The 16,340-nt window shown below is 49.3% G+C and overlaps 1 protein-coding gene across 3 annotated transcripts in view; it reads left to right on the top strand.

Moving 5' to 3' along the window:
• The window catches only part of LOC140122800 (uncharacterized), a 119,672-nt gene that overhangs the window by 34,061 nt on the left and 69,271 nt on the right, over positions 1 to 16,340 (top strand). For 2 of the 3 annotated variants that reach the window (XM_072144003.1, XM_072144002.1), the window contains exon 2: positions 10,609 to 10,797. In XM_072144003.1, coding sequence (XP_072000104.1) covers positions 10,726 to 10,797 — 72 coding nt within the window. In that variant the 5' untranslated portion in view covers positions 10,609 to 10,725. Of the gene's footprint in view, positions 1 to 10,581; positions 10,798 to 16,340 lie in introns of all 3 variants that reach the window. The other variant, XM_072144000.1, reaches the window with a different exon arrangement.

The raw sequence follows: 16,340 nt of genomic DNA, 5'->3' as shown, positions 1-16,340 counted from the left end.
ACCATCACAGTGATTTCAAACATCAAAAAGTAAGTGCACCCCTGAAACCTCCCTCCCCCTCACTCCTCAGGCCCCTCCTTCCTCAGAGCTTTCCCGCCTCTGCAGATGGCGCAGCATAGATTAGGGCCAAAATTATCCGATAATCCCTGCGGCAAATATAAAGGTATAAAGACTACAAAAAGTGTCAGAAATGTGCAGCCGATTCACCCACAAGCTCCTCCCACCTACAGCGGGGGGGGGGGGGGGGTCAGGATATTCTGTCCTATGGGGTGAGGCTGGAGGGTATTTTATTCCAGGAGGGAGGGGGGTATAGTATGGAAAATAAGACTGGAGAGGTCTCTAACTTTCATTATCACTTCAAGTGTAAAAAGTCTTTGATCACCAACCCACAAGAACTGTCTCTCTCAGACCTGAAGCTCCTCCTACTCTGCACTCATTACCTGTATAAAAGCCACCTGTCCACACACTCCAACCTCTGCACTATGGCCTGAAGCCCAGAACTACACAGGAGGACCCGGTCACTGACCTGAAGCCCAGAACTACACAGGAGGACCCGGTCACTGACCTGAAGCCCAGAACTACACAGGAGGACCCGGTCACTGACCTGAAGCCCAGAACTACACAGGAGGACCCGGTCACTGACCTGCAGCCCAGAACTACACAGGAGGACCCGGTCACTGACCTGAAGCCCAGAACTACACAGGAGGACCCGGTCACTGACCTGACCCCCAGAACTACACAGGAGGACCCGGTCACTGACCTGACCCCCAGAACTACACAGGAGGACCCGGTCACTGACCTGACCCCCAGAACTACACAGGAGGACCCGGTCACTGACCTGAAGCCCAGAACTACACAGGAGGACCTGGTCACTGACCTGAAGCCCAGAACTACACAGGAGGACCCGGTCACTGACCTGACCCCCAGAACTACACAGGAGGACCCGGTCACTGACCTGACACCCAGAGCTACACAGGAGGACCCGGTCACTGACCTGACACCCAGAACTACACAGGAGGACCCGGTCACTGACCTGACACCCAGAACTACACAGGAGGACCCGGTCACTGACCTGACCCCCAGAACTACACAGGAGGACCCGGTCACTGACCTGACACCCAGAACTACACAGGAGGACCCGGTCACTGACCTGACACCCAGAGCTACACAGGAGGACCCGGTCACTGACCTGACACCCAGAACTACACAGGAGGACCCGGTCACTGACCTGACACCCAGAACTACACAGGAGGACCCGGTCACTGACCTGAACCCCAGAACTACACAGGAGGACCCGGTCACTGACCTGAAGCCCAGAACTACACAGGAGGACCCGGTCACTGACCTGAAGCCCAGAACTACACGGGAGGACCCGGTCACTGACCTGAAGCCCAGAACTACACGGGAGGACCCGGTCACTGACCTGAAGCCCAGAACTACACGGGAGGACCCGGTCACTGACCTGAAGCCCAGAACTACACAGGAGGACCCGGTCACTGACCTGACCCCCAGAACTACACAGGAGGACCCGGTCACTGACCTGAAGCCCAGGACCACGCGGGAGGACCCGGTCACTGACCTGACCCCCAGAACTACACGGGAGGACCCGGTCACTGACCTGAAGCCCAGGACCACGCAGGAGGACCCGGTCACTGACCTGAAGCCCAGAACTACACAGGAGGACCCGGTCACTGACCTGACGCCCAGAACTACACAGGAGGACCCGGTCACTGATTAGAATCCCTGAACTACGCAGGAGGACCCGGTCACTGACCTGACCCCCAGAACTACACAGGAGGACCCGGTCACTGACCTGACCCCCAGAACTACACAGGAGGACCCGGTCACTGACCTGAAGCCCAGGACCACGCGGGAGGACCCGGTCACTGACCTGAAGCCCAGGACCACGCGGGAGGACCCGGTCACTGACCTGAAGCCCAGGACCACGCGGGAGGACCCGGTCACTGACCTGAAGCCCAGGACCACGCGGGAGGACCCGGTCACTGACCTGAAGCCCAGGACCACGCGGGAGGACCCGGTCACTGACCTGAAGCCCAGGACCACGCGGGAGGACCCGGTCACTGACCTGAAGCCCAGGACCACGCGGGAGGACCCGGTCACTGACCTGAAGCCCAGGACCACGCGGGAGGACCCGGTCACTGACCTGAAGCCCAGGACCACGCGGGAGGACCCGGTCACTGACCTGAAGCCCAGGACCACGCGGGAGGACCCGGTCACTGACCTGAAGCCCAGGACCACGCGGGAGGACCCGGTCACTGACCTGAAGCCCAGGACCACGCGGGAGGACCCGGTCACTGACCTGAAGCCCAGGACCACGCGGGAGGACCCGGTCACTGACCTGAAGCCCAGGACCACGCGGGAGGACCCGGTCACTGACCTGAAGCCCAGGACCACGCGGGAGGACCCGGTCACTGACCTGAAGCCCAGGACCACGCGGGAGGACCCGGTCACTGACCTGAAGCCCAGGACCACGCAGGAGGACCCGGTCACTGACCTGGGAGAGAACTTGCACTCAACGTTACCCAGAAATGGACGGAAACCTGAAAGATCTGGAGAAGATCTGTATGGAGCAGTGGGACAAATTACTAAAGGAAATCGTTGACCTTCATGCAAACAAAGCTCTGAACAAAATATTGGTTTCTGTTTTTCCATTTTATGACATACGTCATGCATTAAAATGAATTGGGATTTTCTGGATGTTTCTTCAGCTTCTGTCCCTCACAGGAGAAGTGTAACCTACAATCCACATTTATAGATCTATTCACTCTTTGTAGGTTTTAAAACTTGCAAAAATCTGCCTCTGTTTGGCGAATGCGAGAGAACGCGGCATCTGGTCATGTGATCTGAGCATGTGACACATCGCGTTCCACGAGCGGCAGCATAAAAATATAGCACAACGTTCCGTCTTTCCAATAGACAATTGTCGCTAAAACTAAACGACAAATAACAATAACGATTGATATGTAAAATAGGTGGTGACATCATTTATAGTGACAGCAATAACCTGCACAGTTCAAGGAGCTTATACACGGGACCAACATAAAAGTTATCGGTGAAAGGTGTAAAACGACGAAGAATAAATAATTTGTACTAAAAATAGACAAGTGGGAACCAATAACTAAACACAGAATGGAATAAAGGACCGAGCGTCAGACGTCCAGCAATTCCTCATCTGCAATCTATATACGGGTTACCTACAGGATCGGTGCTGTAGGTTTGTTCTTAAGTTGAGTTTGTATGTAAGTCGAAACTGTATATTTTGTAATTGTAACTATAGAAAGAATTTTTTTGGTGACAATTGGATTTTAAAAATGTTGGGTTGTCATAAGAACCAGGATTAAGACTAAAGCTTCATTGCAGTCGCCTGTGAAAATTGTTATAGATGATTATTGTAGTCTAAGGCTCAAGTGCAGGAAATTACCAACATCCAGAGGTCCATTTGTAACTAGGGGTCATTTGTTCTTAAGTAGGGGACTGTCTGTATACAGGGTGTGTGTATACATATAGCAGTGATATAATAGTGATGTCCAATATTCAATGCAAAGTGTAGTGCGGCAAACGCTCCTATAGAGGGAATGTATATGCAACACCCCTGCCGATGCAAGGCAGAGCGGTTTTTGCAAATACGTCCCAATATGTAGCTCGCAACCTGTGTGGAGTCTGATCAACCCCACAGCAGGTCACTACACAACACGGGGAAGACCGCAGCGGTAGATCCTGCCTGGTAAGGCAGGAGTTAATTGTTTAATGTGATGTCTTTCCACCCGCCAATCACATCTGTTCTAATATTGTATTGTAAGCTGGGATGCCATTGGAAGAGTAACCACCACCTGACCAGCGGAAGTAATAAAACCCCTGGTCAGGAAAGTTCTAGAGACAAGTTAGTCTGAAAAGGAGACCCAACTCTCCACACAGAGCAAGCGGGAGAGAGCAGTCAGTCAGAGTAGGGAGACAAAGTAGAGCAAGAGAGCTCAGCTCACTGCTGAGCAGCTCTGATGAGTTAGTGAGAGGAAAGGGGTATCATCCTACCTTCCAGGGTGGTATCTGAAGTAACCCAGGACAAGCTGAAGCATCCTACTAGGACACAGCTACCTCCCAGCCTGCCCTTGCATCCAGGCTGGTGATCAATCCCAGTGCATCCCCAGCATTCTACCATTGTCAAGATTCATTTGGCAAGTTATCCACTTTTCCTGTTGGTTCCAATAAAGAACTGTAAGTTACTTTTGTACAACCTCTGCCTCCGTCTGGTCCCTGCTACTACGGCTGTCACCATCACGGGCACCCTGTCTACCACACAGGGACTCATACTCCAGACCCCAAAGGGTTGCCCCAGGGAGAACCGCTATAGCAGCCTCTCCCTCATCATTTCTTGCCAACACCACCCTGCTGGAGACCTGCCAGGCTGTAGGACAGTCCTCCGGTTCCCCAGACCAAGCACCGTGACACCAGTGTGCCTAGGCCGCAACCGCCAGCCACTCCGGTACTGCGGGCCCCGGCTGTCACCAGGCCCCAAGAAAAAGGCTAGGCCCCGGTGGGGGGATGTTGCAAGTGGCGTCACGAACAGGATTTCTACTTCTGTGCCTTATTCTGGCACTATAGACTGTACTTTATTACAAATCTACTGTGCTGCCTAACCCTGCTTCCATTCGGGTTTAGGCCCAAGTGACTTTGTGCTTTTCCACATTGATATCACATTGTGATATACTGCTGCCACATGCTGTCGAGCTCTGCTCCAGCACTCCAGAGGTTAATCCCTGTCACAGAACTCTGCCAGCTCTGCTACATCCGGACCTGCAGTGCCCGAAGCCTTTACCTCAGGGGATTGTGGCGCAGCAAGTAATTCCAGCCTGCCACTGGCTGGAACCCACAGTCTGCACGGGCTAAGCTCCGCCCCCTGCGCACATGGCGCGAATCCTGCCTCAGACCGCTGTGGCGCATGAGAAAATTCAGCACGCCACAGCTCCTGACGGGAACGACTCAAGCTCCGCCCTCTAGCGCGAAACTCTCCCGCGCTGCAATGCCAGTGAGAGCCCATGAAGTACCTCAGAGTCAGCGCAGCCGCCATCCAGCATCAGAGGGGTTAATCGGCCATCTTGGATTTCCCCACATGCTGTCTCCTGTCCTGCCGACATTCCACACAGCCGCCGAAGTGAGGAACCAAGTGTCGCTCACGAGCCTCGGGCACCTCCATCTGCTGCACCACTTACTGCTGTCTCCCGTACGCAGTCTCCAATGGCGGATTCTCCACAGCGGCTGCCTCCTCCGATTCCGGCGCTCCAGAGGACCACCACAAATGTGAGTACCATGGCCCCCAGGGCCTATATCACAGTGACTCTCACTATATCTCCCTTAGCCCCGGCTGGGGTACAGTCCAGCTGCCCTGCAGAGGGACAACATCTCCCCATTAGGAGGCCCGGCTACAAAAGGGATTCTTAAAGGGGCCTGACCCCTTACCTAATGAGACTGACCAGCCTGCTGAGTATCCAGGACCACCTGCTAAGAGGCCCAGGCTGTCTGGTGAGAACGCCCTGCCAGCTACAGAGGTTACCAGCGCAACAGCGCCCCCAAGAGCTACAGGTCAGTCCAGGAACAACAATCCTTCAGCTGTCAACAATGAAGAAGTTCCAACTCCTGCAGTAATCATCATGTGCTCCACAGCGCCCCCAGCTATTGAAGGTCAGTCAGAGAAGTGCCTGCCTCCTTCCTTTGCTGAGATGCCTATCACCGCAGATGACCTCCCTGCTGTTCCAGCTCCAGCTCCTGGGTGTTCCATGTCAGCAGTTCCAGTTTCTACCACCAGATGTCTTCAGGTGACAGATTTCAACACTGCTTTCTTCACCCAGGCTGATGATGTCCCTGCTGCAGTTTCTGCTCCCATGCCTGCAGCCATTGCTCTTGAGCAGCAAGAATAGTAACCCTGATGGGCTGTAGCCCTTACCAGGCACTGTGTATTTATTGTAAATAATACTTTATATTTCTTCTACTACTCCCAGTTGGGCTGAGTGCCCATATACCTTGTAGAGCCAGAGACTCTTTCCCCTATTTATTTATCTCAGTCAAGAGACTCTCCTTGAACTGCTCACCAGTATTATGTGCAACATTAGCATCCACCTCTGCTGAAGCCGAGATAACTACCAAAGGATTCTGTCCCTTTACACCCAGAGGAGACCCTTTGTTTGCTGCACTTTTCCCCACATCAAGGGCTGTACCCAGAAGATGGACTTTTCTTCAAAAGCCTTCTGAGAGACTTAGCCGGTTACTTCACAGAAAAGTTGCTATTCATTTTATCGTATTGCACTTAATGCCTTCCTTTTTAGGTACGGACATTTTGCTTGCATTTTTCTATGCCTTTCCCTTTTTATATAGGAAAAGAGACATCTTGTATCCTGCTACTCAAAGTAGCCTGTTCCTGTAACGTTTGCACCGTTAATGTTAGAAGATGTGTACCCATTGTGCTCCTAAGCCAATGAGCGTTTACAAATATGTTTGCACCACTGTCAATGTTATGCCAGTAGTTTGCACTAACCTTTTATAGGCTTTTCAGATTGTAGTGTGGCTGTGTCGGACCGTCTCTATGTAAACCCTGACCGCTATCTTATGCCTCAAACCGAAGCTTCGTAAGTGGGGGTAGTCCGTAAACTGCGGGTCCTTAGGGAACCGGGGGTGCTAAAGCTGTTGCACCTGGTGCCACTCACACAGGTGTAAGAATGTCAGTCGGCAGGTACCTTGTACAATGTCTTATTGTGTCACATATGCCAATGTAATGCACATATACTATATATTTGTCGCCAGGGAAGAAGTGTTCATAAACAAATATACAGGCCTTGGTGCAAGGAGTGGATTACAGTACATGACACCACGCCTTTCATACTGTACAAATGTGTTTAATGGCGTCAGCGACCAACTGTCGTACTTAGAATACGCATGTCCTTGTCTTAGTCCGACAACAACCCAGGTGCCTGTCTCCAGGACCATGGGCGGCTTGTCCGTACAGATCACTTAGCCTACACTTCATGGAAGTGTAGGCTAAGTGCCCCAGGGAGAGCTACTCTAGCAGCCTCTCCCTCATCATTTCTTGCCAACACCACCCTGCTGGAGAGCTGCCAGGCTGTAGGACAGTCCTCCGGTCCCCATACCAAGCACCATGACACTAGCGCGCCTAGGCCGCAACTGCCAGCCACTCCGATATCCCGGGCCCCGGCTGTCACCAGGCCCCAAGAAAAAGGCCCCGGTGGGGGATGTTGCATATACAACGACACGGCGTATAACAAAGCTCCTATAGAGGGAATGTATACAATGACACGGCGTATAACAATGCTCCTATAGAGGGAATGTATACAGTGTCATGGCGTAAAAAAATTCTCCTATAGAGGGAATTATACAGCGACACGGCGTATAACAATGCTCCTATAGAGAGAATGTATACAGCGACACGGCTTATAACAACGCTCCTATAGAGGGAATGTATACAATGACACGGCGTATAACAATGCTCCTATAGAGGGAATGTATACAGCGACACGGCGTATAACAATGCTCCTATAGAGGGAATGTATACAGCGACACGGCGTATAACAATGCTCCTATAGAGGGAATGTATACAACGACACGGCATATAACAACGCTCCTATAGAGGGAATTATACAGCGACACGGCGTATAACAATGCTCCTATAGAGGGAATGTATACAACGACACGGCATATAACAACGCTCCTATAGAGGGAATTATACAGCGACACGGCGTATAACAATGCTCCTATAGAGGGAATGTATACAACGACACGGCGTATAACAATGCTCCTATAGAGGGAATTATACAGCGACACGGCGTATAACAATGCTCCTATAGAGGGAATGTATACAGCGACACGGCGTATAACAACGCTCCTATAGAGGGAATGTATACAGCGACACGGCGTATAACAATGCTCCTATAGAGGGAATGTATACAACGACACGGCATATAACAACGCTCCTATAGAGGGAATGTATACAACGACACGGCATATAACAATGCTCCTATAGAGGGAATGTATACAGCGACACGGCGTATAACAACGCTCTTATAGAGGGAATGTATACAATAACACGGCGTATAACAACGCTCCTATAGAGGGAATGTATACAACGACACGGCGTATAACAACGCTCCTATAGAGGGAATGTATACAACGACACGGCGTATAACAACGCTCCTATAGAGGGAATGTATACAGCGACACGGCGTATAACAACGCTCCTATAGAGGGAATGTATACAGCGACACGGTGTATAACAATGCTCCTATAGAGGGAATGTATACAATGACACGGCATATAACAATGCTCCTATAGAGGGAATGTATACAATGACACGGCATATAACAACGCTCCTATAGAGGGAATGTATACAATGACACGGCGTATAACAATGCTCCTATAGAGGGAATGTATACAGCGACACGGCGTATAACAATGCTACGCACCACCACCGCCATAACTATAGTGTAACCTGAATGGAGCGTCCAATCCGTGGTGGAAGCAAATGCTTGAAACTTGTCTCATGATTTCCCATATCGGTCATTATTGGAAGGAAGTTCCTATGAGTCCTTCACGTATATGTAAGAAAAATACTTGGAGATCTGGGGGAGAGGGTCACAGGAATGGATAGCACCCTGCTATACATGGTGTCTGCAGGACGGGGCGATGCGTCCTTATCTCAGGACCACATGTTCTCACCCAGCGAGCACTGCACAAGTTACACAAAATGGCTGACGGGGGACAAGATGGACGCCCAGCACATTCATTAAGTCCAGAGGGGCTGAGTGTACGTAAGGTCCACTTCCATGTGGTTGAGCTATAGGACCTCCTGTGATGTTGGTTCTCATGTGTTGTGTAACCGTCATCTCCCTGGACGTGAGGCTGATATGGATTGTGTTGCTAGGACGTATAAGATACCGTAGGTTTTGGTGACCTTGTGATGTAATTACAATTTCCTTCTGATTTGTGGAGTCTACAAATCTGTCATCTGAACCTATATTGGGGCGGCTTCCACAAGCATCACACCCCCAATGGCCCCGGGGGATTTCCTCCTCCTCCTCAAAGGGACTTCAAACCGAAAAACCCGTCAGGTTCTTAGTCTATCCTCAGCCTTTCTACCACCTTTCACCTATAACTTTATGTTGGTCCCGTGTATTGTGCAGGTTACTGCTGTCTCTATAAATGATGTCACTACCTATTTTCATATGAATCATTATTGTTATTTGTCGCTTAGTTTGTATATTGGAAAGACGTCACATTATATTTTTATGCTCCCCCTGTACAGCCAGACTCTGATTTATGTGGATGCCGCCTGTTTACACCTATCGGAAGCTCCAGTCTGTTATCTGCCCCCACTCGGTGGGCTGGCGCTGGTGCGCATGCGCGGACGTGGATGCGCCTCCTTGTTCCTATATCAGGTCACATGGTGCATTGTGTATGTGGTGTGGTGTGATGTGTCACATGCTCGGATCACATGACCGGAGCGCCCAATATAGAGGCTTCAGCCATTATTTCTTATATCTGGTGAGAACAATTCTCCTTATTGTCTGTTTCTACCTCTGCCTGGTTGACGTTACCACGTGTTGGGGTGTCGTGGGCACCCAGCATTATAGGTAAATGCATGGGGCACTTCAATGTTGGAGCAGCTGAAAAAGACGATATGTTTAATGGTTGTATACGTGCCCTGTCTTCAGCCTCAGCTCACCCGACCCTCACACGGCCAAAGCGGGTGCCAAAATATAGAAACAAGACCATTGCGTTGGCTGACGTAGTGTATGCTCTATGGATTCTAACAAATAACCCAATAAAGATTTTCTGCACTCGTCTGTTGGAGCGCGGGAGAGCGTTGCTTACATTGCAGCCGCACATTTGTATTAGTAATAATAACTATTGGATGCTCCGTGCCCATTACTGGGGATTGTCCTGTCCCTCCAATGTTTGTGTCCCTCCAGCACAATGCACTTGTTTTTTATGGGTAAATCAGTTTTTATTAAAAATCCTGTTCATCTAATGACAACATGCACACAACAGGCGCTGGTTTTGGATGATCATAACACTCTATATGAATTAGAGCATCATGTAAGCACAGTAATAAACATATGAACAAGGACTAAGGATAAGAACATCAGGGAAACACATAAGGGACTGGGGGGGGGGGGGGTAAAAAGGACAAGACATTGGTAATAAGGCATCTCCGGAAGAAAGCCAGGAAGTCATGGCTGCTGTGGTCTGAAACATGGACCAGGTAGACCCAACTTTATGAAAAGTGCTGACTTAATCATTATCTGAGCTGTAAGTTCTTCCATTCTCATGATGTGGTTTAGACAATCAACAAATTCTGCCTAAACAGGAGTTAGGGGGGGGGGGGTGAGACCTCGAAGGTAAGTCTGGAGATGGCGACGCCACTTCCCCACTCACTTTCGTGTATTTATGTTTTTTAAACGTCTGTTCCTATTTTAGTGTCATATTGAATACAATAGTTGTTTTGGAAACAACTTTTTGGTTGAAGTCTTTTAAGCTTGGGTATTTGATCTTCTTTAGGTTTCAGATCCTTCCACATCCAATCAGTGGGAGAGACACAACCGACCTTCCCATTACCACAAGACTGTGAGCAGGAGGAGATGGAGGGTGAGAGCCGCCTGCAGTACTAGATCCTCCATCCAGGTTCCTCATCAACCACCAAGGATGGACAAGGACGAGATCTCCAGAAGAATATTCAGCCTCGCCCTGGAGATCATTTCCCTGCTGAGCGGAGAGGTAATCGCCTCCACATTTCTATCATCTTTACTGGATGATAGAATCCATATCTTAGCCAGGACTCTCCATACATCAGGGATATATTGTGTATATACTAATATATCATTGTGTCTCACATACACAGGTTTACACATTAGTGAAGAAGACATTGGGAAAGTGTGTGGCTCCTAGGTGCCATCTCCAGGAGTCAGATGGATATAGGAGCCAGGGCCCCATCACAAAGCCAGTAGGAGAATGGAGCAGGAGTTGGGGCCCCATCACAGAGCCAGGCGGAGGATGGAGCAGGAGCCGGGGCCCCATCACAGAGCCAGGTGGAGGATGGAGCAGGAGCCGGGGCCCCATCACAGAGCCAGGAGGAGGATGGAGCTGGGGCCCCATCACAGAGTCAGGCGGAGGATGGAGCTGGGGCCCCACAGAGCCAGGAGGAGGATGGAGCTGGGGCCCTATCACAGAGCCAGGAGGAGGATGGAGCAGGAGCCTTGGCCCCATCCCAGAGCCTCCCCCTCTCTCCCTGATCCATGAGCAGAGGATCCTAGAACTGACCATGAAGATGACTGCGCTGCTGACTGGAGAGGTGACACTGCTGGGAATGCTGGGAAATGATCCAGTAACGGCACTGGAGGGGTCTGGGTGATGACTGTGTCATTGTGTGTGTCAGGTTCCTATAAGGTGTCAGGATGTGGCTGTGTATTTCTCCATGGAGGAGCGGGAGTATATAGAGGGACACAAGGACCGGTACCAGGACGTCATGATGGAGGACCCCCGGCCCCGCACATCACACGGTAAGAGGAGAGCGAAACCAGAAGACTTCACTTGCAGCATCAGACTGCTCAACCGTAACAAAATGTAATGCTCTGCCTACTGTATGTTGGAAGGTTCTGTCACATGTCTTTATACTAGGGAGACATCATGAGTGAATCTATCTGTTAGTTTGAAGGTTCGGTACTGATCTAGCAAATCAAAGTGAAGCCAAATGTTTCCGGCTTATCTTTGGAAAAATCTGGTAAGAAGGTTGGACAGGGCAGTTCTACCGGTGTTCGGGATACGGCTGAAGGCAGCGTGTGAGTGTGAGCTGCTCAGCTTCTCTCCTTTTAGCCCAGCATTCTGTTGCCAAAAAGAATCCCTAGAGACTAACAAAAGATAACGGGACAGTCTTCATAGTCAGCAGGAGATTAAGGGGTGGTCTGTGCACTGTTCACACTCCAGTGCTTCTGCTCCGTAATTACAGGAAGGAGTTTCTTCATGTCAGCTCTAGCCTCTCCACAGTCTGCCCTCATGTTCCCACACAGTCCACCTCCTTCACCTGCAGCCGGTCTGTTTTTATAAAGAATAAGCCTATTCTACACAACCCCCTTCTCTCTGAGCTTTGACAAGGTTACAGTCTGGTCAGTGAGGAGAGTGTCACAGCAGTCTGATACACATGATGAAGATTATTTACCTCTGTGTGTGCTCTGTATCCTCCTGCATGTCAGCAGCTGCTTTCTTATCCTTTTCTGTACTCCCCATCTCCACTGTCCTAGCCTGCTGAACAGCCTGGATAACACAAATACCTTAGTAGGTTGTGTGTAAAGACGTCATAAGCCTGTATAGGTCTGTGTAACAGTGCATAGGTGTACATGTGTGTCAATTTTTGAGGTTAACTGACTATATTTCAAGTATACTGGAAACAAACGGAGTCCACGTGAAATAATATCATTGCATTTTATTGGACAACTTTAGAACAGGTTGTAGCACAGCATGTGGACATGGATAAGTGCATAGGGTTGTGATATCCATGTCCACATGCTGTGCTACAACCTGTTCTAAAATTGTCCAATAAAATGCCATGTTTCCATGACGTCCTCCCATGACGGCCCACCTGGAGGATGCCCCTTGATCTCTGTAGGGACAGGAAGAAGAGAGGTTAAAGGGCCTCCACGCGCATCCTCCCGCCAGTGTTCTTCCTGTCCCTACAGGGGTCAGGTCAAGAGAGGTTCTCTCTCTCTCCTCCAGGGAGGGGGGGATGTCTCACTTACCGGGGTTACGCCGGCCTATTGCAGGCTTTAGTTCCCCTCTGGATCGGGTCCGTGGTCGGAGCTGGTTGTGACACTTCCTTCCCTGGGCCTGGAGGATCCAGATTGCCTCCTCTCCAGCGGCGTGCGGATGTGGCCTATGCAAAGGGGGATGGGCTCCCCGATAAGGTATTTATTCGACTACTCAGCGGCAGGTTATGCTGATCTGAGGTCTATTAGGTGTGCAGCTTGTACCTTTGCCGTCCCAGACGTCGTTATGGATGATGAGGCAGACTTGGGCCTACTCCACCCTCCTGGTCATGTAAGTGGTGCTGTATGGCATGTTCTAACTATGTTACTATTGTGTATTAGAACCCCAAGGAGGATAGATCAGAAAGATCTGAAAAATCTAGCAAGTCTGATCATTCTGTGAAGAGTAAGACTGCTGCTAAGAAGTGTAACATGTATCTTCACCCTATGCTCATCTCCTACGTGAAGGCCATATGCAGACCCTGTATAGAAGGGTTTATGCATGAAGAAAAAACGTCCTTTATGGACCAATTAAAATCTTTTATCGGAGAAAAAGTGGTCGCATCCGTTGCCTCAGCAATGCAAAGGGATCCTCCTTCCAAAAAACCCAGACTGACAGTAGTTTCTTTATTAGATGAAGAAAATTATGATTCCCAGACTCCATCCTGCTCTCTAGTGGATACAGAGGATCAGGATTCCCAGGATTTCAGTCAAAAGCTTGAACTGGATAATCTATTAAAGGCTTTACGTGAGACCCTCAAGATTGAAGAAGAGGTTCCCTCTATGTCTAGGGAGGACGAGCTTTTTGGTGGCCGGTTAATGACACATTGATGGGACTAATTACTGAAGAGTGGAAGGACCCAGAAAAGAAGGTCATTATCTCTAAAAGTTTTAGAAGACGTCTTTTTTGCGACCAGGAGGTCTCTAAGGTTTGGGACACGGTTCCTAAAGTGGATGTTCAGGTGACCAAAGTAGTCAAAAAGACGGACCTTCCCTTTGAAGACTCGGCGCAGCTCAGAGATCCTATGGACAGGAAGTCTGATGCCCTTCTTAAAAAAGCATGGGAAACTTCCATGACTACCTTGAAGTCTAATTTATCCACTACTTCGGTAGCAAGGACCCTCTTCTTCTGGCTGAATGAACTTGAATCACACATCAGGGAAGGTACTCCCATAGTGGCTCTACTGGAAAGCATCCCGTTACTGAGATCCGCCACTGTCTTCTTGGCTGATGCTTCTGCCGCAGGTGTTCATTTTGCGGCTAAAGAGGGGGCCTTAACTAATGCGACATTCGTTCAAAATCTAAGCTTTGTACCATTCCCTTCACAGCGGGCTTTGTTTTTGGGTTCAGAACTGGACACTATTTTGGAAAAAGCCTCCGATAAAAAGAAAGGATTTCCTGAAAACAGAACAGCCTATAAGAAACCTTCCTTTCGTCCCTTCAAGAACCCCAAAGATTCCTTTCGTGGGAAAGGTAAACAGGGATGCTGGAGCTATCCCAAGGGAGGTAGAGGAAGGGGATTCCTTTTTTCCTATTCATCTGACAACGCCGGGGGGAAGAAGCAGTGATGCCAGAGAGGGGGGGGGGGTTCTTCTAGGGTTCATGTCTCATTGGGAACATATAACCTCAAACCCTTGGGTCCTGAACATAATCAGATCTGGATACAATATAGAATTCAGTGCCCCCCCCTCCTTCAAGATTCCTTCCCCCTCATACTCTACCTCTTCTTCTACTCACTCTCTCATCGGGCAGTAAGTCCCTTCCCTCGTTCATTCAGGAGTGGTGATTCAGGTTCCCCAACACCAAGAAAAGACCGGATTTTATTCTCCGCTGTTCCTGGTCAAGAAACCCAACGTATCATAAACTTAAAGTCACTAAACAACTTCATCACCTACAGGAAGTTTTGCATGGAGTCGGTAAGATCCGCTACCCAACTCATCTACACCAATTACTGTATGTGAACGATAGATCTCCAGGGTGCTTACTATCACGTCCCGATTCACTCCTCATCTCAAAAATTTCTCAGGTTCTAGGTCTTTTCTCCAGAGGGTTCTATCCTCCATTTTCAGTTTCAAGCACGCCCTTTCGGTATCTCCTCAGCTCCAAGAGTTTTCACAAAAATCATGGTGGAGGTTGTAGGCTTCTTAAGTCTACAGAATGTCTCCATCATTCCTTACCTAGACGATCTTTTTATTATAGGGAAAGACAGATCAAATCTAATTGCTGCAAGAGACATTACTATCAAGAAACTCTCAGATATAGGGTGGTTAATCAACACCCAGAAATCAGATTTATCACTCACAAGAAATTTTTGGGAGTAATGTTGAATTCTGAATTCTGCTTACCAGATGTCTTTCCTTCCCCAGGAAAAAGTGGAGAACTTAAGACGTCAAGTTCATTCCTTCAGGAGAAGGACTTCCATTTCGGTCCGAGGGGCAACGAAGATCCTGGGTCTCCTTACAGCCTGCCTTTCATTGGTAGCTTGGAGCCAAAACCACTCTCGCACCCTACAAAACTGGATCCTCAGATCTTGGAATCTAAGTACCTCGGGTCTAGAGAAAAAAGTCACCATTCACTCCTCAATAAAGAGAGACCTACAGTGGTGGTTAAAGATGTAAAATCTGGAAAAAGGGGTTTCTTGTCACTGCCTTCCGTGTCTTACCATCACAACCGACGCAAGCAGTGTGGGTTGGGGAGCAGTCTTCCCTTATCACTACACCCAAGGATCATGGACCCCTTCCCAATCAAAGAGCCTGTCCAACTATCGGAAGCTGAGAGCAGTCTGGGAAGCCATGAGAACAAATACCATTCTCCTAAAAGATCGTCACGTCCACATATTGTCGGACAATACTACGGCAATGTCCTATTTGAGAAGACAAAGACAAGATCTCCAGTCCTCCATAAAATTTGGAAGAGGTTTGGATGTTCTGTGGGGATAATCCTCCCTCTCAACTTAACCCCAATATTTTTCAGATCCTGGACTTCCTACAGGGGGGCTTGAAACTAGGGCTATCTATTAGCACCCTGAAAGTACAAGTTTCTGATCTCAGCACATTCTTCGATTTTCCCCTGGCAGAGCACAGGTGGGTCAAGCGATTTATCTTAGCCACCTCCAGGATCAGACCCCAGATCCTTAAAAAGGTTCCAACCTGGGATCTCTCTTTAGTTTTAGACGTACTTTCCAAGCTTCCATTTGAACCCTTGGACTGCACTAGCATTAAAAATTTAACACTGAAGACCACTCTCCTTATCGCAGTTCCTACGGCCAGGCTATCTCCATCAAAGAGAACCCTACATGCGTATCCTCTCTGATTGTATCATCCTTACTTTAGATCCAAGCTTTACCCCCAAAGTGGTATCCAAGTTCCACAGAGACCAGGAGATTACCCTTCCATCCTTCTGTGAGCACCCTTCCTCAAGCAGGGAATCCTCGTGGCATTCTCTTGAGGTAAGATGCTCAGTGTTAGCCTACCTTCAGGCCACGAGTCCTTGGCGCATAGACCATAACCTGTTTGTTCAATT

This window comes from Engystomops pustulosus, chromosome 3, assembly GCF_040894005.1.
Source record: "Engystomops pustulosus chromosome 3, aEngPut4.maternal, whole genome shotgun sequence".
NCBI classification, from domain to species: domain Eukaryota; kingdom Metazoa; phylum Chordata; class Amphibia; order Anura; family Leptodactylidae; genus Engystomops; species Engystomops pustulosus.
This window is presented reverse-complemented; position numbering and strand designations above follow the sequence as displayed.